General features: G+C 48.9%; 1 protein-coding gene across 15 annotated transcripts in view; it reads right to left on the bottom strand.

Moving 5' to 3' along the window:
* The window catches only part of CAMK2G (calcium/calmodulin-dependent protein kinase II gamma), a 54603-nt gene extending 31536 nt beyond the window's left edge, over positions 1 to 23067 (bottom strand). For all 15 annotated transcript variants that reach the window (XM_012723641.1, XM_012723647.1, XM_012723644.1 and 12 more), the window contains exons 1-5: positions 22824 to 23067; positions 22433 to 22527; positions 11431 to 11490; positions 2995 to 3049; positions 1804 to 1869 (exon numbers count right to left, since the gene is read on the bottom strand). In XM_012723641.1, coding sequence (XP_012579095.1) covers positions 1804 to 1869; positions 2995 to 3049; positions 11431 to 11490; positions 22433 to 22527; positions 22824 to 23029 — 482 coding nt within the window. In that variant the 5' untranslated portion in view covers positions 23030 to 23067. The remainder of the gene's footprint in view (positions 1 to 1803; positions 1870 to 2994; positions 3050 to 11430; positions 11491 to 22432; positions 22528 to 22823) is intronic.
* Positions 23068 to 23756: the final 689 nt, after the last annotated feature.

Genomic DNA, 23756 nt, shown 5'->3' with positions numbered 1-23756 from the left:
GGGTGGATGCACTCAAATTTGTTTACTTAAACCTCTACTGAGTGCTGGTAGACACAATGCTTGGTACCCACAGGATATAAAGATGAGTAAGACCCAGTGCCTGTCTTCAAGTTTATCATCCGCATGGGGAGATAAAAAACAGATACCTTTAAGAAACAATGCACATAAGCAGGGTCCGAAGAGGACACCTGAGAAACATTTCTGATAATGATTTTGCACAGAAAAAGATAACTAACCCACAGTCACATTGAGTTGCTGATTCTTGAATCAGGCTATCCACCTTCCAAACCATTCCGTCACATTTGCAGTCAAACTCCTGGTAGGGAGCGCTGGTAGTCTAGAGCAGCAGTGAAAAACGGGGGACAATTTTGCCTCCCAGGAGACATCTGGCAATGCCTAGAGACATTTCTGGTTGAAACAACTGAGGGGGAGGGTGCTACTGGCATCCAGTGGTGGAGGCCAGGATTCCGAACTTCCACAATGCACAGGAGGGTCCCTCACAGCAGTGTTACCTGCCCCCACGTTATCAATAGTGCTTACAGCTTCAGCTTCCACACACCTGGCCAGACCCCTTGGCTCTTTTGGAAGCCTCAGCACCAGATTTTGGAAGAAGGAATAAAAAATCCAGGTTATCAGGCCAGAACCCCCACTCTGCAAGCCTGCTTCATATGCTTGGGAGTGCCTGCTGGCTGGGATTCCATTCTCTAGGCCAGGGTTCCTCAACCAGACCTCCCTATAGGACACAGCCAAGAGTAGGCCAAAGAGACTCTAAGACTGAGCAGAAGAGGCGAGTCTCCACAGAAAAGTATAATTAGAACAGAGCCAGGCTAGCAGGGAGAGCCTTCTGGCCAAAAATGGCAAAAGTGAGAAGTGTCCCAGCAGAGCCAGGCCAAGCCCACTGGTACAGTCAACCCTTCCCCCCTCACCCCCCAGCTCTCCCTCCTCCCAGCCAGGCTCCCTAAGCTATCACTGAAGCCTCCTGCCCAAAGCCCTATCCTCCCCTGCTGGCACTGGAATTCATCTCCCCACTTGAGAATTTTTCCTGAGGCTGAAGCATCTGAAGTTGATCAGCAAACACTGGCCTCTCAGGGTTGAGAAATTTGCGAGGAAGCTATACTCCCCCACTCTCCAGAGACAGCCAGCACTGCCACAGATGCCAGATAAGCTGCAGGCAGGATGATCAAAACCAGGTTGTAGGGACATCACCCTCGGAGAAAATTTGGGGCCGGGGGAGGAGCTGAGGCAGGAAAGGCAGGCCAAGAGAGCTGTGGTGTGGGAGGAATCTGCTGTGTCACATGAAGGAGCCGCCAGGGCTTCCATGGAAGCTGGGGACTGAGAGCTGGTGGGAGGAACAGTCCTCCAGGCTGAGGAGCACCCCCCCCCCCAGCCCCCGCAGGGGTTGACAAGGTGATGCAGGCTGAACTCTCCTGAACAGGTTCCTGGTTGGATTATTAATCCAGGTGTTTACACTCCTTCAGAACAGAAATCGTATTTTCTCCATCTGTGGATCATCCATCCCCAGTAGGATTTGTCAAAGAAAGGAGGGAATAGGGAGGGCCCTGGACATGCTTGGGAGTACACAGTAGTGCAAAGAAAAGATATTTCTGGGGTGACAGAGTAAAGCAGACTCGTAGAGCTGTATGAAAAATAAAATCTGTCTGGGTGTGTTGAATTTTTAACTTGAATCTTTCTTCAGACAAGAGTTCTTCTGATCTTCCCCAGAGACTATGCAAATAGGCCCAGTTCCTGGCTATCCCAGAACAGCCAAGATTCACACTTAGACTCACAGGGCCATGGTCTCACCTCGCATCAGCTTCACTGTAGTATTCTCTGGCCACAATGTCTTCGAACAGTTCCCCACCGGTAACACTGCAACCAAGGGACAAACAGGGTCAGAGGAAGCAGGTTAGTCGGCCAGCCCCAGCTCTCACAGGTAACAGAGTGCAGTCTAGCGCTGCTTTTATAGAAATCCCAGCTCTGCATGTAGCATGCCTGAAACCCAGACCACACTTAATCCTTCAGCGACACAGGGCTTCTCCTTGGCATGACACCAGGCCACCCTCCTCCTGTACATTTCTGTTTCTAAAACCTACAGATTAGTTAAAACCCAAGCAAAGATGAATATGCAGGAATCCAGCAGAATCTACACAGAGCTTTATTTGAGACCAATATGAATACTAAGAAACAGCTGCCCAAGAAGGACAGACCAACTACTGAAGTTGTTAGAATAATGAGACTAAGGACACAAAGATCCAACTCTGAAAATGCCAGAGAGGCATTTCCAGAAGGTGAAGAGCCACTATTAAGATATTAAACCACAACTAAAGTGGTGGAGAGACCAGCTGCAGCTCGGTTTATGACTAATTACAGCTACCTTCAATTTCCCAGAATTTTTACAAAAGACTTATTTTTATTTTTTTATGCTTATAAGAACTAGGGTGTAGGCCAGAGGTAGTGAGGTGGGGGGTGAGAGGATTCACCAGAGACAAAGTGGGGAGCAGAACAGGCTGATCTACCAAAATACACTGCTGAGGGGAGCAGCGGACAAGACAGGAGCAGCGGCTGGGGACTGAACTCAGGCCACAGTGGCTTGGGATAGCTTGATAGTGCTGATACTTTAACCCCTGTACCCCCAGTAAGGCCCTTCCCAGAATTTTTGAGGTCGTACAAAAAGCTGGATTTTACTTCTCTACTAAAGACGACATACCAAGAAACAAGAAAAAAAGCATCTACACAAGGAAGGAATGCTGTTGAACAGAAAGATGAGACAAGATCACCCACAGGTTAGGGGTCCTGGAGAGACACCAAATGAGCAATCAATCAACCTCTTAGCCACCTGTCCATTAACAGAGGAAGTTAAAAATCAAATCCTTTCCCTTGGGCAAAGGGAAGGGACCCTCAGGCGGTTGAAGACCCAGTTTAGACCTTTTTCCAAGCCTTCATTTCAGCCAGCGAGAGGGAAAGGCCCCCATTTCCTCAGAAAGTGTCACTTACAGGTCAAACACGAGGTAGTGAAACCCTTCTTCAGAAATACTGTCATGGAGGCGCACTGCAAGAGAGGAGAGGGGGACAGAGATTAACAGGGAGAAACCTGGAAGTCCTACTCTTCCCCTACCCACCCCCACCCCAGCCCCATCCTGTGGGCCGCACTAGGCTTTCTGCTGGAAGAATGGATTGCCAACATGCCCCACATCCCTCAACCCAGGGTGACGGGGCCAAGGGGCAGAAAGAACCAAATCCAGGTCCAGCGCTCTGGTCGCCACCACAGATGTAGGCAAGAGAGAAGTTTCATGAAAAAGAAGTCGAGGTGGAGAAAAGCACAAGTCTTCCTAAAGGGATGGTCCCAGAGAAGGTAGTGCTGGGATCTGATGCGTGATGGTGCAATGCAGAGCAAGCATTAGCCGGTGACACTGACAGCATGGGGACAGAGAATGACAAGATGGGAAAGCCGAGAGCTGTTTCAGAGTCGTAAAGAGCAACAGGATTAAGGAGAGAATGTGGGAAAGGTGGAGCCCCCAGGAGGGCAGGTGAAGCGAGGATGATGGACGGGATGGCGGCACAGGAGGTAACATGCCAACGAGTAAAAGACACTGGTGGTCATTTACTAAGCGTGTGTTATGCACCAGGCCTTGCGCGAGTCTCTCTTAGTTACATTACTTACTTTATAGCATGTACTGAGTAACCACGGTATGCCAGGCCCTGTGCTAGTTGGTTGTGTGTAAGAAGGACACAGTGTCAGCCTTCACACAGGAGTTACTTTTTCTGATGGTCACCCTGAGATGAGTGCTACTTCCATTCTGCAGAGTGCACTGGGCCTCAGAGCCAAAGATGTGTTGTGGATTAAGAGGTAAGCCCAAGTCTTTGTTTTTTTAAAGATTTATTTATTTATGCACACAGAACTGGGGTACAGGCCAGAGGTGCAGGGATGATGAGAGGCTTCACCAGAGACAGAGTGGGGAGCAGAACACTGCTCAGGGGAGCAGTGGGTGGGTCAGGAGAGGTCTGCTGTGCCATGTGGGTCACCTCTGGGCCAATCTGGGTCTGGGGATCCAACTTGCATAGAAGAGGGTGAGGCCAGCTTTTCAGGGCTGCTCTCCAACCCACTGAGCCACGAGGGAGGGCCCAAACCCAGCTCTTTTTGAATCCCTTTAGTCTTCATTACTGTTTCACCAAGGAAAGAAAAGAAGAGAACTTGGGGAAAAAAAAAACACCACTCACAAATGTACCTACAATAGCATTATAGGTGGTCCAGGAGGCCACTGCACAGTGCAGATCACGGCAATTGATCAACCGTTAAAAAAAAAAAAAAAAAAAAAAAGGCGACCTAATGTTTTCTGAGGTCTCCTCTTTAAGTTTCTTCCCGCAAAGCCACTTCTGGGTTAAATGCCAACCCCTGAACATTATTTTCGTGCAAACATACACAACTCAAAGCTTTGGTCTACTGTCTGGCTCTTCGGGGCCCTTTCCTCACTTGAACTCCCTTGATGGGGAACACCTGTTCCAAAGGGCCCCCCTGACCCTTACTCCAATCCCCAGAAGTTTCAGGGAACACTTCAGGAATGGCCTTACACCAAACCAGTCAGTGAAGTTCTTGGATACACAAAAATCGCCATGTCTTTTCCTTGGCAGGCCCAGTGCTGCCAACCACCCAGACTGACGACTTCCATTTCTAGTGTCAGAACATTTCATCAGGGCTGGCGCTTCCCTACATCCTCTCCCCACCAAAACAAGATCAGCCAAAACATATAATACAGGCACTTCGCCATCACTATAGCCCTGTCATTCTCTTCACTTGACAAATAAGTGCTTTGGCCTGCCAGGGCTAGAGTCAGGGCCTAAAGACTCTACATTTCATACTGCCTATCTTATTTGATCTGATATAGTTAGTCAGCCCCAAAATTCCACCCAAAGTCACTTATTTCTGTGACTTATCAATGGGTAAAGGTAGGCAGTATTTCTATTATTCCTTTTTCTTAAACCCTCTTTTCTGTATTTGGGCAAGCAAGCTTCTGCTTCTCAAGGTCTGCAGATGGCAGGACAGGAAGAAGGGGTTACAGCTAGACCCCTGCCACCCTCCCATTTAACTCGCACGGGCGTACTCAAGCGAGCTCCCCCAGAGCCCAGCCACCACCTCCCTCATCACTTGTGCTTCCCTGGCCTAAGTCAGTGCCTCATGCTGAGTCCTGTTGCAGCTGCTGCTCCCTTACTTCCAAAAGGACTTTCCATTTAATTAAAAATTTGCTATTAAAAAGCATTAAAGTGTGTAATACAAATAATCCCCTGGAAATCAGCTGTCCCAGAAGCTAAAGACCAGCTTCATTAGAGAGGTGACTAACAGCAGCAGGGTGGTGAGCTCAGAGGACAGCAGGTAGGAGGCTAACAACTGCTCCCTGGGGGTGGGGGGCGGGGGCCTGCCACCTGCCCTGCCTCCCCCAGACTCTGCCCCCAAATCAACCCTCTGGTCCATTAAAGGTGGGCTGAGAAGAGGGCAAAAAGTGTAGGCACACTTGCCTCCACCCAGACAGGGAGTCATTGCATTTGCCCTTCTCTGGAAGGCCACACAGAAATCAGGTGGGAGGCAACTGGGAGAGGAATCCAGAGAGGGAGCAGCAAAAGAAGAGAAATCCTCCCACCCTGCCCCCAGCCCAGGGAACAGCTCTCATGTGCAAGGTACCACCAAGACAAGGAGGGACAGGTATGGAAGGCCCCATATCTCAGCAGGTCTGCTAACATATTTTATTTGTAAATAAAATTAATAGGAAACTGAGAACAAAAGGAGAAATTGGGCTGCACCACCCCAAGTGCCTACCTACCAGATTCTTGATCATGATGATCCAAATTATATTAGCACTTAGTTGAGCTGTTCTCTGTGCCAAGTACTTTGTACCTGCGTATTTTACTGAACCTTCACATTAACTCTGGGGTAGGTACTCTATTACCCTCACCTGACAAGAGAGAAAATTGAAGCCCCAAAAGAAAGTTACCCAAGATCATCTCAAGTGGCAAAACTGAGACTTAAAGCTAAAACAGACACCAAGCTCCATCCGAGTAAGCAAAAGAGATTCAACTTGTCCCCACTAGCCCTGGTCATTCCAATTTGCTCAGCAACATCCATTAGACAACTTCCCTGAAGCAGGTGTGGTTACACATGCCTGGGTATGGCTGTGAAGAAGAGAAGTCGGGTCCTGCCACGATGGAGCTTCAAGCAAGGCGCACCAGGAAGGCAGGCTTTAAATAAGCCCTTACTCAAACACGTAAGTAAGTAACTAATACGATGTTGATGACGGTGAAGTAGAAGTAAAGGATGCTATGGATGAGTGCAATACAGTCATCTGACAACCAGCACATTCCACAGTAATGAGATGGTATAAAGGCCAAGGAGGGCCAGAGCAAATCTACAAACAAGAAGATAAAAAGTATACAGTACTTACTGCATTTCAGCAATCAGCCTAATTATTGTTCTTTAAAATATGTGGTGGCCAAAAAACCACCTAAATTCTTTTAAGTTAATTTTCAAGGACTGACAAAGCCTCAACCCAAATGCTGGGACTATTTCCAACTCTTTATAAACCACCCAACGATATGTTACATTTTCACTAACAAAAAATCTCGGTCAAAAACCACTGAATAAGTGTCAAGTCAAAAATGTCCACAGCAGGGGGGTCTCCCTGGTGGCTTAGGGAGGAGTTAAGTCTCAGCACTGTCACTGCTGAGGCCTGAGTCTGATCCCCAGCCACGGAGCTGACCCACATATGGTGCAGCAGACCTCTTCTGTCTCGCCTGCTGCTCCCCTCAGCAGTGTATTTCAGTAAATCCATCTATTCTGTTCCCCATTCTGTCTCTGGTGATTCGTCTCACCATTCCCATCTTCACCCCAATTCTTCTAGGCAAATAAATAAATAAATAAATAAAATAAAAATGTCCACAGTAACAACAATGAGAAAGAGGTTTTATTGTTTTGGGGGCTGGTAGAGGAGTGAAGCTGTCCCCCAGGATCTGGTGGGCAGGGATTTAGGAACTGATCAATCATTTAATATTTCCTTACTCTGCTTTGCAATTGTTTTTGCTATGCTATTAGCAGAATGGGCCCTGGGCCCAAGGTAAATGGTAGTCCCAGGACTGAGGCAGGGGTGGGGGTCTAGGAGAGATCACTTCTGGGAGCTGGAATCTCCAACCGTCTCCCAGGACTCCTTGTTCCCTGAGCCCTCACAGTAATTTCATGAAGAGGCTCTGACAACAGAATGGAAGTGCAGGTGGACTAAATAATTTACCAGAGCTCACAGCCTAAACCAGCAAATCCTACATTCAAACCTAAAGGATGTGACACCCAAGCCTCAGATCTGTTTCCCCACAGAGGCCCATAGAATGTGAGCACCACAACCTGAGCAAGTACAAGTCCACCCCACACCTACTGAATCAGAATCAGAATTTTAACACTATCCCTACGTGATTCGTGAGCACATAGAAGTTTGAGAAGTGCTGCTCTAAACCACAATGCCAGACTGTGATCGAAACTGCTAGGGCAACTCAGCATGAAGGAAGACAGAGTCTATTCATTAGCAGAATTTAGAGCAGGGAGCACGCAGGTCACAGGTAGAACACACTTCATTCAGACTCTGGACCATCAGCACAATGCCATTCTCCTCTCAACTCCACACCTCTGGCTACTCTTCTAGTGTTGGTTTAGGTTCTGCAAAATGCTCATAACACACAGGCATTTTTTGTTGTTGTTGTTGTTGTTTTTTTAAAGTTAATAAACTTTTGGGGGGGCACAATTCTGAGTTCACAGCAAAACTGAGTAAGTACAGAGCTTCCACATATGCCCTATCCTCCCCTTCCTCTCCCACCACCACACACAACCAGCCTCCCTGCCTGGCACATTTGTTACAAATGAACCTACACTGACACACCATTTTTCACCCAGAGTCCATATTGTGCATTACGGTTCATTTGTCCCACCTGCTTTTAACCCCTGTATGTATAAAATCTATTAAGGAAAAAAATTGGAGGCACTGGACTTCAGTGCCTCCAAGTGTGACAACCAGAAACTGACCACGTGGTCCTTGCGGTCAGCTTCCTCTACTTTGCATCATTCTTGGGCTGGTGCACTATATTCCTGAGCAATGGCGTTAAAGAGGCTGAAGCCAAAAGGGCCACGGCTCTGAAGGGTAGAGCAGTGGAGAGAAAAGAGGAATAGTAAATCTGGGGCATAAAACTGCCTCCTCTCCTGCTACAAGCCAGGTCAGGATCCATAGCAACCCCTACCTCCTGGATCTGTAGCTTCCCACTGGAAGCCAGAGCCCAGCCAGCCAGATCTCCCAGGACACAGTCCTGATTCGTTCATCCTTCTTCCTACCCTTAGCCCCAGAATAGGCCTCAGACCAAAATCCTCAGAATATGGGGTCAATTACAAAATCAAAACACAATCTGGGCAGTCAGGTGCTGACAGTGTGAGTGTGCCTTGGCTGGCCTTTCCTGGGTCTCTCTCCTTCCCTCACAGAGCAGATGGCTGGGGTAGATGGTACTTCCACCTGCCTTAGTTCTGAGCTGGGAGCAGGGGTCATACAAGGAAAGGGCTAACAAACCAAGTGAAGCCTAGAAGGTCAACAAGTTTATGATTTTTAGGAATACATGAAAAGCATGCTAGAACTTTTTCCAGCCAGAACCCCATTCTAGTCGTTCCTGGTCATTTCTCAAATTCCGGTGTTTTTTTTTTTTTTTTTTTTAAATAACAGTTTATTTTTACATCATTTTGTACACTTTTTTTTCCATCTCAATTGTAATCCCCGTCGGTTTCCCATCACCAAGTCACCCGTGTGCCATTACCATAATCCCGTGCACTTCCCTCCCCACCCCCCATTTTTGATCCCATTCTCCACTCTACCTCCACCCCCAAAATGTCTCTGGTACATGGCTGTTCATTATTCTTGTATTTTCTCGCCTGGTCCATTAAACTCCTGCTATGAGTGAAACTTATCTCACTAAGCATGATCTTTTCCAGCTCCATCCAAGTTGCTGCACAAGACATGTGTTTCTCTTTTTTGGTTGCTGAGTAATATTCCATTGTATATATGTACCACATCTTTTTTGTACATATTGTATATATGTACCAGTCATCTACTTTTGGGCATTTGAGCTGCTTCCATGTTTTTCCAATTGTAAATAAAGCAGCAATAAACATGGGGGTATAGGTATCTTTTTCAATCAGTGTTTTTGTGTCTTTTGGGTAGATACCTAGGAGTGGGATTGCTGGGTCATAGGGAAGCTCCATGTTTAAGCAGTTTGAGGAACCTCCAAACAGTTTTCCATAGTGGTTGTACTAGTTTGCATTCCCACTAGCAGTGCAGGAGAGTTCCTTTTTCTCTACATCCTCGCCAACATTTGTTGTTGCTAGTTGCTTGAAGATGTGCCATTCTCACTGGGGTGAGGTGGTATCTCATTGGTTTTAATTTGCATCTCCCTTATTATGAGTGATGTTGAACATTTTTTCATATGCTGTTGGCCATCTCCATCAAATTCTGGTTTTTATCCCACCTCAATACTGTGGTGGTCAACCTTGGTTGTCATGTTTCAAGTGACAAGACGTGGTCTTGCCTCCAGCATCATCTACCCCACCCCTTACTTCCCTTCATGAGGACAACTCAACATCACTCTCTAGGTTGGTCATAAGAAGCAGAATTGAAGGAAGTTGCTGACCTTCAACCCTGAGACTCCGCGGATGGGAACATTAAAATATTTCTGTGCTTATGGATGGCTTTAGTCACCCACGTGCTTTCCTTTCGGTTCTAGAACCCCTAAGTCACAGATCAATCACAAGCTCACAAAGCCTGCAGGGACCATGCAGGCAGTGTGAATGTGAGATAATGTGGAGTGACAGTGACAGTGGCCAGCAGCGACAATCACCATCTAGCTCCACATGATCTGACTGCATGTAGATGCAGGTTCAGCAGAGACAAGAATCCTGATCTAAAAGGCCAGGAAACAGGTTTTTTTCACCCCCTAAAATGTAAAATCTTTTTAAAAATACAGGCAAAAAAAAGTTCAGCCCACTGACCCAGTCAATGGAAATAAGCCTGAATCTGTGACTGCTGGCCCAGGTCTTCCTCTCCGTCACCTCTCTCCTACCACATCGGCCCCATGATGGTAAGGTTTTCAGGGAAAGGTCTACCTTCAGATCATCTAGGAATTCCAAGTCTAGGACCATCAGCAGAGAGGTCTTGGCACATGGAACATATTGCACCAGGCAGAGCTGAGCACTGGCTATGCCAATCTGCTTCGGGTGTAATCCAAGCTGCTGATTACAATCTATAAAGCCCTGCATGGTTACCTCAGCGCTGCTCCTCTCCCCTCGGGCTGGAGGATGACCTCAGCTCTTGCACTTAACAGCTCATGTTGAGCATTCTAAGTCCCAGATCTGGGAAGCGAGAGGCTGGGTAGCTTTGGAGGAAGCATGAAGCTTCAGCAAGTTGCCTCACAGTCCTGGCCACCAACTGAGCAGAGCAGGCGGTCTCTTGGACACTGTGGGAACCCCGATATTTAGGCCATGCCTGAGGTGCACAGAACATGTGTTATTCTTTGTGATGACTCAGGGCTTTCAGGGAAAACCTAGGAGATGTTCCCTGCTCTGCCTCAAGTCAAGACTGGGGTTTCTGCTCAAACACTGCAGCCAGTCCATTTTCTGTCCCCTTGAGAAGCATCAAATCAGGGCCAATGCTTTTGGCAAATACTATTTCAGCTGAACAATGTAAAACTGAGCCAGAGTGGGCTGTGGCAGGCAAACCTCCTCAGGCTTTAGAACAACCAACAATATGCTCTTGTCCCCCAAGGCAGGGTGGGAGCAGAGAGAAATCCTCTTAATATTTTCCTCTCCATCCCAGTGGCTCCTGCCGTCCCTTCTCCAGAGAAGGCGGGTGGGTGGGCAGCTTGCTTCCCTAGCTCTGGGGAATAAAAACGAGAGCGCCATGGAAACCCCGAGTGTATGCACGACACTGCAACAGGAACAAAACTCTTTCAAGTCTAAAAACAAAATCCGGACCCTTTTCTGATGGTCGTGGAAGGCCCCTGGTGAGGAATGCTGGCAGACAGCTAGCTCAGAGCCTAATACACTGTGGACCCTGGACTTCAGCCCAAAGACAGGAAAAAGGGAAAAGAGCCTGAAATTGCTCCAATACCTCACAACTCTGTCTTCGCCCTGATTCAGCACTGCAGGGATAGGGACACTCAAGTCTCTAAACTCGAACATCCCAGAAAATTCTGACCACAACTACTATTCTACTTGAGCAAGAAAAAGAAAAAACAAAAAAACAAAAACCAACCAACAACAAAAAAAAACACCAAACCAGGATAAGACCCAGGGACAGAAGTGGTTCCACAGACAAAAGCAGTAGCTGTACAGAGCACCTAAGAAGTAGTCTATGCGAGTGCACTTACCAATGTTTGGATGTTTCAAAAGTCGGCATATCCGGGCCTCACGTTCTAGTTTCTGGTGATCTAAGAGCAGAACAGAGGAAACAGAAGCTATCAACCATCCATTCCATTAGTGGTCACCTTGCTATTCATGTTCCTTTCATTCTCAGGCACCAACTATGCACTTTTTATGATTTGCTGAATTAATGTAGCAAGTTATAGCAATATCAGAGACAATATTCTATGCCCACCTCTTCCATTCTAGGAAATGCCTTGGGAAAGCACCTCAAGCTAGTGAATGGCAAAACTGGGATTTGAATCCAGGTTTTCAACTAAAATGCTGCTACTCTTTCCATCATAGAGGGACTTTGCTGGATGAGGGTGTCCATCATCTCTTTTTCCTCAAAAATAGTACTAATAATTAAGTTTTATTGAGCACCTACTACATGAGCAGCACTGTGCTAGTTTTTATATATTCTCTAATTTTGTCCTTATCTAAACCTAGACATATGATGCTGACAATGAAGAGGATAATGATGAGCTTTAAAATTATAATAGTGGGGGCCTCCATGGCGGCACAAGGGTTTAGTTAAAGCGCAGCACTATGAAGCTATCCGGAGCTACTGCAGCACAAGCTGGATATTAAAGAGGGATCTGACCCACATGGTGCAGCAGACCTCTCCTGTCTCGGCCCTGGTCCCCAAAGAACTGTATTTCAGTCACTCTGTCTGTTCTGCTCCCCACTCTGTCTCTGGTAAATCCTCTCATCCACCCTATACCTTTGGTCAGACCCCAGTTCTTGTATGCATAAATAAGTAAATCTTTTTAAAAATATAGTAGTAGCTAGCATTTATTGAGAGCTTACTTTAGGCAGACACAACTTTTATTTCCCTGCTAACAACCCTAATGAGGCTGGTTCAAGTATGATGTCCATTTTATAGAAATCCTGCTTCTCCCCAAGACCCTCTTGGCCACCCACTGCTGTGAGCTCTGACCTCTTGGCTCTCAGGCTCTGGGGATACTCTGTTTTGGTAAAACGACCAGAATCCAAGGTCCCCAGATCCAAGTGAGCTGCATTAGTCAATTCCTTCCACAGGAAGGCAGAGCTCTAGGAAGTATAAAGAGAGGGCATTACTACTCAAAGCAAGGCAGACAGAAATCTTCCCCCACTCTACCTCCCTAGAGCTACTTGCTGGAATTCTACCCAAAGTCACCTTCTTCATAATCTCTGTTCTCTGAGAAGACGGTCCTTTCTCCCTACTATGACCACCCCACTCCCCACTTTATCCATTCATATAGGGAATTAGTAAGAGTTTCTCATATCATCAACAGTGGTACAAAACTATTATTCACTGAGCATTTCCTATCTGCCAAAAGATGACTATTTCATCTTCACAAAAAAAACCCAGTGAAGTAGGGGATCAGATTAGCTCCATTTTCTTATAACTCTGACTCCATATATTTATATTTATAACTGGTCTGTGATTAATAATGGTAATACATTACAATGAAGGTAACTAAGGCTTACAAAAATAAAATCACTTGTCCCCGGATACACAGACAGGTAGGGGATGCAGGTGGTCTAAACTCAGAGCCCTCTTTCTGCACCACTACACTATGAGGTCTGGATCTAAAAAAAGTGAGAGCATCAAGAAAAAAGACTTCAGGCTTCAGGAAATATAGTCCAGTTCAGCCCAACTTTTCCAAACCCAGGTAAGTGCTTTCAAATCCCCATTCACCAAGCAATTAAATTCCTATGTTCCCTGGCAGGGGCTTCTGCCCACCCACCTCTTCCCTAAACAACATGCATCGGTAAAGCCTCCAAGTGATCATCATAACCCTCCTTCTAGGAGTTAAATAACTGGCTCAAGGTCCTACCAGCAGGGAAGGGACAAAATGGGAATTCAAACCCAGGCCTATCTGAGGTACTATAGTCTGAGAAAATGCAGGGTTTAGAGACCAGAAGGAATACATGTTTTTTTGTTTCACCAGCCACCCCCAGCTTTGTCCTAAACTTTCCCTCTAATGACAGCTCTGTTTTGTGGAAGGGGGAGGGACAGGCAGAGATTAGTTCCTGCTGCCCAGTTAATCCATCCCAGCTGCCCAAAGGTCTGTGTTAGGGCCTTCCCATCCTTGGGGTCGGCATGACCTCTGACCAGGATTCAACCAGGGAACCCTAGGTTATCCCACACACCCACATCACCTGGGATGCTGGACCTTCAGAAACTGGGGCTGTTGAAGAGGCAGCATTACTTGTGCCTGCCTCTGGGGTGTTTCTTGCAGCTCTGTCCGGAGCATGTCAGGGCTACCCACTTTAATTCCTGGATTTGAGAGGAAGATACCAGGCGAGACAGCCTCAATGCTGCCCCCTCTCTCTCTGACCACTCTCTCGCCACCCTCCAACCCACAAGTCTTGAGCTTGGCTGCCCCAGCAGGTGCAGTAAAATAGCATCTTGCAATGCGGAGGTGGCAGCTGAGGGGAAGGCCCAGAAGATTAATGTTTATCTCCTCCCTTAAGTCTCTTACTGGCTAATGGTTACAGTCCTACAACAGCAACAGCACTAAAAATAAGGGTGCTCTGGCTTTACCAGTGACTCAGAGCTGGAGAGGAAAAGACAGATTCATGAACCCAGCCCCTGAGAGGAGCGGCCTAGGGTCCAGAAGGTCCTTGTTAGTCACTTAATTTAACCTTCACTTTAAGGAGTTTGAACCCCACGTTCTGGACAAAGCTCACATGTTTTCTGAACCACATCTTGTCTTGCTGTGATCCTTGCCCCTGGAACCTGGCCATTTAACACATTGGTCTGGGACTCAGCCAACTCGACCCAGTCCTCACACTGCCCTGTCAGGTGAGTTATTAAGCCCAGAAGAGCCTCATTCACGCAAAGCACATTTGCTGAGGTCTACTGTATGATACTCTTCTAGAAGCTGAGGATACAGCAGTACACAAAATAGACAAGAAGCTCTACCTTCACAAATCTGAAATTTCAGAGGGGGTTGGGTTGGGTGTGGGCGGGAGGCACAGACGATAACTGGATGGCATGCTAGATGCCATGGCAAGTACAATGGAGAGAAATAAAGCAGAGAAGGGGGAGTGTGTACATCTATATAGGATGGTCAGGGAAAGCCTCACCAAAGAGGTGACAGAACCAAAGGAGGTGAGAGTGTGAGGAGGCACATGTCTCGGGAAAGCCTTCTCACTTCTAAACCAGAGGCAGTGACCCTTGTGGACTGCATAAGATAACCGATGCTCAGCATGTTGTGTGGCATGCAGAAAGTCTCCTTTCCAAGGCCCCAAGGGTAAGACGGACGAAGCCTGCCAGGCCAGGCGGCTGGTGCAGCTTCACCAGAGACACGGAAGGGGTCAGGCCCACCCACCCTCAGCCTGAGCAGTCTGGGGTCCACAATGTACCGACTGAACCCTCCCACCTGGCTTCACTGCAGCCATCTGGGGGCGAGCAATGTTCCTCCGTTTTGGTGGGATCTACTACCCACATCTACAGCCTGCAGTAAAAGTCAGTAATGAGGGCTCCTCAGAAGAGGGACAGCCCAGGAAGTGACACTGGCTGCAGGATCGTGCCGCTTCCTCGGGGTCAGGTCTGCTGGCGGTGGTGCCCTGCCATCTGGAAGCGCCACTCTCCCAGCCGCCTTACACCATGCACACCGATCAGCTGTTGCCTCCCACCCCTCCCCCCACTTTCTTAGCCTGTGTCCCCTCCAGGGCTGGCCAATAGCTGGGGAAGAGCAGCAGCAGTGTTGCAGAAACCAGTCATGGTTAACAGAGCTCCTTTTCCAAGCCCAAGGGCTGCCCTGGCTGAACACAGCATCTCCATCCCCAGAAGAGCAAGGCCGCCTTACTGGCTTGGTCCACAGTGCTAGGTCTGGGCACTGCTTGTCATCCCAAGGTGATAACACTCTAGCTGGTACTCTTGTCACAAAGGTAACCTTCTCCCTGATTTACCACTCCTTCCAGTGACCTCGGAGCTTATTGTTCCTAGGGAATAGTCAGCCCTTCCGAGGCTGACCCTCTTCCACCCACCTTTTGATAGGGCTCATCCCCACCCCTCACACAGCCCAGCCCCCCCCTTCCTGTTTGACAACAGCCACTTCCCGCTTTTGCACAGGGCCACTTCCTGCCTGCCTGTGTGCTACTGCCATGGAGAGACCCACCCCTGCCGGCCTTCAGCCCAGCTCCAACCACAGCCCTCTGCATGGTTTTCCCCCTCAAGAGCAGAGGTGGCAATAGGAGCAAAAAGCAGAAGCCGCCATTATCAGGGCCCACTTCAGGCCTTCCTCCAACGGCCCACCCGTGGCAGAGCCAGGCCCCAGGAAATGAGGGTCCCTGGAGGCTTTGGCTTGTTTCGTCTTCTGCCTAAGTGCTTCAAGACTCGGTGCAGGGCGCCACGAAAGCCAAGTATCCTTCACAGGAAAGGCTGTAAGGAGTGAGCTGTTGTGCCAAGGGTGGCAGTAAAAGGAAACAGACAGTGAGGAGACAGAGTATAGCAAAGGGGCACACAGTGTCCCAGAACCACCCTCTCCCCTAGGGCCCAGGGAGAGAGGCTCACTCCAAATGTGCTTTCCTTCCCCCACAGGACCAGGGGGCCAGGAAGGCCCAACCACTGATTCTTCACAGCCCTGTAGGGACATGCCTGCTGATTTAGTGATTTTCTCTAAAACCACAAATGCCAGCATTAGCTTCAAATAAGATCTTGCTACTACCTACACATACAAATCTGTGAAGAACCCTGCTCTGGCTATAAGAACCCTCTCTGAGATCGAATCTTCAACAATACCCTTGCTTTTCAAGGGGTATTTCAACAGTCTGAGCCTATTGCCCTGACATGGACCATGAGGAGCTCCCTATAGTCCCATTACTTTCAGGTGCTCAATATGGGGCATCTCCTGTTCTTGCCCTCCCGAGTGCCCCCCTTCGTCTTCCTAAGCAGAAGGCCCCACTTAGCTCCCTGAGGCATCACTCGGAAAAGCAGAAACAAGGGCTGTAGGGATTTATTGTCATAATCCATGTTCCCCAGCTGCTTATGATCAGCCCCTGGTCTTGGGTACAACCCCGTGGGAAGCTCAAGTCACAATCTCACTGAATGCATCCTGACATTGTGATGCCACCCCTCTTCTTTCTTGAACTTCATTTTAAAGGTTCCAAGTGTTTTCAGTTAAGAGCACAGTTGTCTTCCATGTAAGGATGGGGGCCATGGCTTCCTAATTTCTTTGCACCCATTTAGCCAAGGGGCTACTTGCAGGTCACAGATAGTGGTATAGAGCCTGAAATATGCCCACGTGAACCTCATGACTCTGTCCTTTAATCTGGCCTCCAGCCCTTTGCTTCAGTCCTCACTCAAAAGAGTTTTAAACAGGCAACTAGGATCTTAAGACAAGTTTTAACTAAGGAGGGAGAAGGGAGAAGCATCAAGAAGTGCCTTATAGCAAGTCTCCCAAACCAGCTTGGATGGAGAAAATCCCCAAGGCGTCATTAGTAAGACCCAAGAAGGCAAGGTTCTGCCTCTGGACACTGTAGACATTCTTGAGGGCCAGAACAGGGTCAGCCACTGAGGTCTCCATGCCCCCAGCAGGGCTCTGGGTGCCTGCAGCCTTTGCCCACTGTTTTGGTGACATTTCCTTCATGGTAACCAGCCCCAAGTAAAACATCCCAGGAAGCAGCCCCTAAAAATAGCTCCTCCCAGGGCAGCAGCAAGCTGGGGGGAGGGGAAAGAGAGGGAGAAGAAAAGAGGGGAGCAGATGGGAAGCTGTTGCTGCTGCTGTGAGGGTCCAGAAGGTAGAGATGTTGACTAGAAATATCCCTATCATAGAGGGGTCTGTACCCAAAGAAGGAGGGATCAAGAAGAGGACGTTCTCAGCCAACAAAAATGGGAGATTTGCTCCACTGTGCTTACAGCTCTGGGTCTAAAAGGAGAGGTCATATATCAGGGATTGATATGTCTGTCAACAGAGGAACAAAATACCTAAAATCTGTGTTTTCAAGGGAGAAGCCAAGGATAAGTGAAGGCCACACTGCTTACAGCTATCTCAGCGCTCACAAAACCATTCAAATACCTAAGTTCAAAATAAATAAAACAACTTTTTGTGCCTTGGTTTCCCTCCTGGCTTGGGAAAGATCTGTCTGGCCATAGGCAGATAACAAAGGACCTTTGCCGAAAGGCACTCAAGAAGTGCAAAGTGCCATCTCTTCCTGTCACCACCTTTTTGGCACCCATGGGATCAGGCCCTTGACGGCCTGCCAAGGCTGTCCAAAGAGCACTAAGCTCAGAGATGGAGTTAGGAACCTGTCACACCCACTCCTCTTCACTGTCTTCAGTATCAGCAGAGAATGGGGTCAATCACTCACCTCTTGGGTTTCAGCACACTCAAAGTTTGGAGCCTAACTCTGTCAAGGGACCAGAGGCAAGCAGCAGGCAGAAAGCAGAGGCTTCTGCTATGGGACAGGGAAACTTTCCAGCCTCCATCCCTACCTCACACTGCTAGCACCCAAAGTCACTCTGGAAAGGTGGGTGGGAAGGCAGGGTGACAGGCCAGTGTTATGTGAGCTCAGTCACACAGCATGAGTGTATGATGAAACTGGTCCAGCATAAGCCTTGGCATAGAAAAGGGATCTCCAGGCTGCTTCCTCATCCACTTAGGGAAAAGAGTCAGAGGAGTCAGTCACTATGCAGACTGCCCATTGCTCTGTCAACAGATATTAGTCTGTTTTATCTTCCAGAGGAAAGCAAGCTTTGCATACAGCCTCCTTAAATGCTTCCCTGAGCCCCAGCATTCCAGTGCTGCAGAGATTTCTTTTCCTTCCCCCCTCGCTCCACTGCCTCTTCACCCTCCCTTTTCTTCCCCTCACCTCACCCAGATCCCTAACAGGAAAGTCTAAGTTGGAGATACCACAAGGGACACAAATGTCATAGGGGCTACTCAGGCCAACACTGAGGGGGCGGGGACTTTCAGCTGGCACCAGCCAGGGGGATCCCATTTCAGTCCCCAGGGCCAGCTGGACTCAGAAAGGGACAGTCTTTGCCCTTCTGGTAGCCAACACGCTACAATCCCAGTCACTCAGTCTGCCACAGCCTTGGATGCAGACTGCTGCCCCAATCTGGGGGCTCAGAAGGAAACCCCAAGTCACAGAACAGCCCGTGTGCACAAAAGGCCACCTGGAAAAAGCTGGTCCAAGGCTGGTGCGTCTGGTAAATCTCAGAGGCATGGCAAGAACAACTGTCACTGCTGTTGCTGATTTTAGATGGCATTTCTTAATGTGTGGTTCAGCGACCACCTGCACGAAATTCACTAGGGCATGTGTTAAAAAAAGTAGATACTCCAGACATCCTGAAGTAGAATCTCTGTGGATAGGACCCAGGAATCTATACTTTTAACCTGGACTCAAGCTGATGCTTATGAACACTAAAACTGAAAACTGCTGCTGAGAGGAAGTCCCAACATTGCCCTACAAGGCCATTAATAACAGGGAAGGAAGAATCATAAGCATGTCCTGCCTTCTCTATGCCTCAAACACATCTTTAACCTTCTATGTCCTCTCCCCCCGTTGCATGAAGTGTACAGACTGGCTCCATGGACCAGAAAGGAGAATCCCAAACCAGCACCAGAGCACAAGGGTTTCACCAATTTAGCTCTGAATTTCCAGAGATCCAAAGCCACATGGCAAGCACGATTGGTCACGTAGTCCTCTTAAATCATTCGTTCAATGTATACACACTCAGTGTGTATCGGGGTCCTTGCTGACCCTACCAACACAGAAGTAAAGAAACAGATATGGTTTCTACTTTTACCCCCCAGGTCCTCAGGAAGAGGAAAGCTTTTGCTTACATTTAGCTTCAACAGAAATTTCTTCACATGGGGTCTACAGATTAAATAAACAAAAATAATAAGGGCTGTAGCAGATTTCATGATGTTTCTTGTAGCATCTCTTAATAAGGCCAAATATCCATTTTGGTAAAAGCAATCACATCCAGATAAATGGACCAAATACAAAGGTTTCTAATGATGCTAATTGTTCCAAGGATAAATCTTAAACTATGCAGAAGAAAGGACCATTTTGCCCTTCAACTGTAGAAATATGGGGGAAGTACTTTGGCTATAAGTAAGAGCAGGATATAAAATGTTATGTTCCACGAGGTGAAAATCTATATGCATATGAATAAAGATAAGAAGGGAATATGAAGATTTAAAAATAAAAAAGACATAAGGGCTCAGGCTCTTTGAGGGGGGTGCTCTTAAATCTTAAAATAACAACTTATCATTGCCATCACCTGGCCCACTAGCTCCTGCATCCAAGCCTATTTTAAATGCCTCCTTCAGCCTAGCGAAGAGCTAAGCTTGGAATCATGGGCTCCCTTAAGAGCCCCAACACCCCAGTCAGTGCTGTTCCGAAGCAAATGGAGTAAGTTACATGACTTTCAGTGACTTTATGAGGATCTCTACTTTTTGCAGATTTCTTAAAACCCAGACACCACCATGGGCCTGAGGCCACAATGACAGGAAACTACAGAGCGAAAGGACTGTCATTCCCATCCCGCCTCCCCGCACCCCTCCCACAGACCAGGTGATATCTCCCTGTGCTGCCTGGGGTCACCTCATCATGGATGCCAAGGAGAAGCTGCTCAGTACCCTCTTTCTTTCCTTGTGGTGTGCAGCAAGAGAATCACAAGAAAGAAAACAGTCGAGGAGATTCAGCAAACACAGCAAGCCCCTTCAGACCCTAGCAGATGACACCAGTGGGCCTACCGCAGTCCAATACACAGAAATTCAACACCTACAGGGCCCTAGACAGACAGACAGCGACGAGTGAAACCCAGCCCCAGCTGCTGCACCTTTATAAAATATACAGCGTAAGCTGAGAGGCTGCAGGGAAGCCACCGCCTCACTCCCTAACCCCATGGGCAACAGCCTCGTGGGCACACAGCGGCCTAGTGGGCACCCCTGGCCCAGCCCTCTCCAGGCGCTCACATCCCCCATGCCCACACCTACAGCAGCACAGTCCTTGGCTCGCTCCTTCCATTTCCAAGACAACACCCTCCCACTCTCCCACCTCCTAACAGTGCTGGCACTTACACATTCCTGACCTCTCTTGCTGGCATCTGTGCCTATCAGCCAGGCCTCTGTCCCAAAGTTAACCTGGCACACAAGCCTTACAACAGAGGCCCAGTGTTGGCATAACCATCTCGAGAGGGGGAGTTGCTATCTGAAGCATATGATCTTACACAAGAATCTTCTTCCTGAGAAGAAAAATCAGAGAAATCAAATCTCTTCCACTTTGGGCAGTTGGGAAAGACAGGATGAAGATGAAAGGCGGTTAAAGGGGAAGGGACACAATCATACAGGTCCGAGAAGTCCAGTGGGTAAGGAAAGAGTAGACAGTGGAAGCTCAAGGCAAGCGGCTCCACAAAGTCACCACACCAGCTACCCTCAGGTACCCTGTCCCACAGGTCAGCTCCCAGCTGCCTCTCCCTCTTCATTCCTAGGTCAGAGGACACTGGTGAAATGAGGGAAGCAAAGCATTGCTTCATTAACTGGAGACACCAGACACCAGCTGCATTTCTGAAGCACTGGGGCTATGGTATGGGAAGGATCACAGAAAGTATTCATTCTCATACCATCATTCCTGCCTGCACCCTGCATTCTTGGCCAAAGGATGTCTGCCAGAGAGCCCAGTCCACTGAGTTGTCTCCCTACCCTAGGGGAGGAAGGCACCTCATGGCCCACATATCTCTATGGCAACCACCGTCTCAGACTCAAGGTACAGAGAGAAAGAAAAACAAATAACTCAACTTTATCACCAACATAGAGAAAACAAGCAATGGAGATGGGTGGGAGACAGCAAGCCAGCCCTGGTGTGGGAACAGAAAGAGGCCCTCTCAGTCAGGAAGCAGAAATGGCCTAGCTAAACAGGTCCCAGAACAACAGTCAACGTGACAGAAGCATACTGTCATCTCTGGAATTTTATAGCTTCTCTGATGCTTGGGGACTTCTATTACATTGCTTACTCCAGAAACGCTCAGGTCTTTAATGGCCATCACCCTCGTCTTCCCCAGGGCATCTGTCTTGGTTCCTAATACATTTATGGCATCCCACTGCCCAGTCCCAATTCCGTCCTCTGAGTCGCATAATCTTTGTCCCCCCTGCTGTACTCTGCAGCCCTCAGTGACCTGACCCATCAGCTCCCTACTCACCAGACCTGTTCACAGAGCACTTCACACATTGCTGGGTCTATACCTATCAGATGAGTTGAGTTTGGCAAGCACCCAATACTAGGTTCAAGGAGTGTAGGTTCAAGGTGTGAAAGAGAGGGCCTGGCCCTTGCAGCCTCAGGGACTTGGGAAGACCTCACTAGTTGGGCTCCAAGCCCCAGCCATCACAATGCTCAGACCCTGAGCCAATGTTGCTCCCACCCAGACCAGGCCAATGCGATTTCCAGGCCACGGGGTATCAACCTTCACTTAGGACAGACTGCATCTGCTGCTGCTCCAACTTTGTAATTTGATCAAAAAAAGCAATCAAGTTCATCTGGCAGGATTTGTTCCTGAGAAGCCCTCACCAGTAACAGCCTCCCCTGATGTTTACAGATTCCCTTCCCTTGGGAGTCTGTTCTGCCGCCTGGTGGGCAGGGGGGAGGCTGGATTTATCAGAGCTGTTCACTTATTGCATTTTCCATTCTAAGTTACCACTGAGGCACGCGGACTAGGACAGCCATGAAGGGCCTATCACACTGCCCCAAAGAACAGACTCCAGTGCTCCAAATTAAGATTTCTCTATTCCAGGCCACCCATCTCTCCCTAAAAAGACAGCTCCCTTGAGTCTTTAGGTACCCTTCCTACAGCTATCTACTATCTATTTCCTTCTTTTCTACGTGAGTCCTTCCAGATCCTTGTCTGGCTTCAAAGTTCACCCCACCCCCAAATTCCAATTCCAAGGGCTAAAAGACACAACTCTCTTCAGAAGAAGCTATTGCCTCTGAAGGCACCCCTTATGAAAGACAAAGACAGGGATCACTCACCTCGGGCAGACAACTTCTTGGTGTTGATGATTTTTGCTGCATACTCCTGAGTGGAGGTTTTCTTCACACACCTGCGGACCACAGAGAAAGCACCCCTGGAGGGAGAAGGGGGAAAGAACTGGGACACAGAGCAGAGAAGAGTGACACAGACATGCTTCAGGTCTGAGGACAGTGACGCTCCTGTCAACAGACCTTCAGACAAACACACACACCAGTGTAATGACTGATACTATGCAATAAAGGCAGACAGATGTGGCCACTGCACAACACTGAACAGATATGTGTGAAGGACCATCTAACTCCCACCTCCACATCAAGTCCTTGGGCAAAACAACAGCCCCAACCTCAGACTGTACATCAGGAGCTGGTGGGCAAGGCTGAAAACACACACCTGCTGCATCTTATGACAGCTTTGCAGTCCCCGCCAAGAGCATCAGGAAAAGGGAACAGAGACCCTGCCCTTCTCTCAGCAGAATTAGTTGAAGACAGCAGGAGAGAGGTTAGAAAAAGGGTACAATCCCTTGAAAGAGAAATCTCCCTCGAACATTGGGGAAGGTGTGGAAAGTGAGGTTCTAAAGCCCCACAACCAGTTTCCATCTCTCTGCATCCTAGTTCAACTGACAGTAGGAAGGAGAGGCTCCAACCGTGGATTTCTGACACCAATAGCTCCCCTTCCCCTCGGTATTTTCCTCTATGCCCCCTGTCCCCCAAAAGGGAGCTCGAACTCTCCAGCTCTGGAAACGTCTGGGGGCGGGGGGAGCGGACAGGGCGGGGGCTGCAGTGGCCAGGCTCGGCGCCGCGGGTGGGGGTGGGGGGGCCCCCGGGCTGCTGCAGCGGCCAGCCCAGTGCGGAGAGGAGGGGGATGCTGCGGCTGCGGCGCGCGGCTCCCGGGACCACTGCAGGGATCGGGGGGGAGGGGACGAGGGGGTGCTGCAGCACTGCTCAGCAGCCGGTTTGGGATCCTGGAAGCGGTACTAGCGGGGGGGCGGGGCCGGGCAGCAAACACCCCCCACACCCCGGCACCGCAGAGGGGTTGAAGCTGCAGGGCCCGGAAGGGTCCTGAGTACCAAGCGCGTGGATATGATACAGGTGAGCTCCTGAGCACAGTGGGAGAGAACAGCGAGCAGGCGGGGTCCAGATGAGGGGCGCCTGAAGGGTGCGTGAGGGGCGGGGCTGGAGGGCTCCCAGGAGCGGTCCTGGGGCTGCAGTCCCCGCGGCAGCGCGGAAGGCAGTAGCCCGGGCAGCTGCTGCAGGGCGCGCAGGGCGCGGAGGGGGCTGCGGGGCAGGGAGCTGCGGACCAGAGGCCCGGGAGGCGGCTGGCGGG

Source organism: Condylura cristata, unplaced genomic scaffold (genome assembly GCF_000260355.1).
Source record: "Condylura cristata isolate star-nosed mole 26May11 unplaced genomic scaffold, ConCri1.0 scaffold00011, whole genome shotgun sequence".
In the NCBI taxonomy this organism is placed as follows: domain Eukaryota; kingdom Metazoa; phylum Chordata; class Mammalia; order Eulipotyphla; family Talpidae; genus Condylura; species Condylura cristata.
This window is presented reverse-complemented; position numbering and strand designations above follow the sequence as displayed.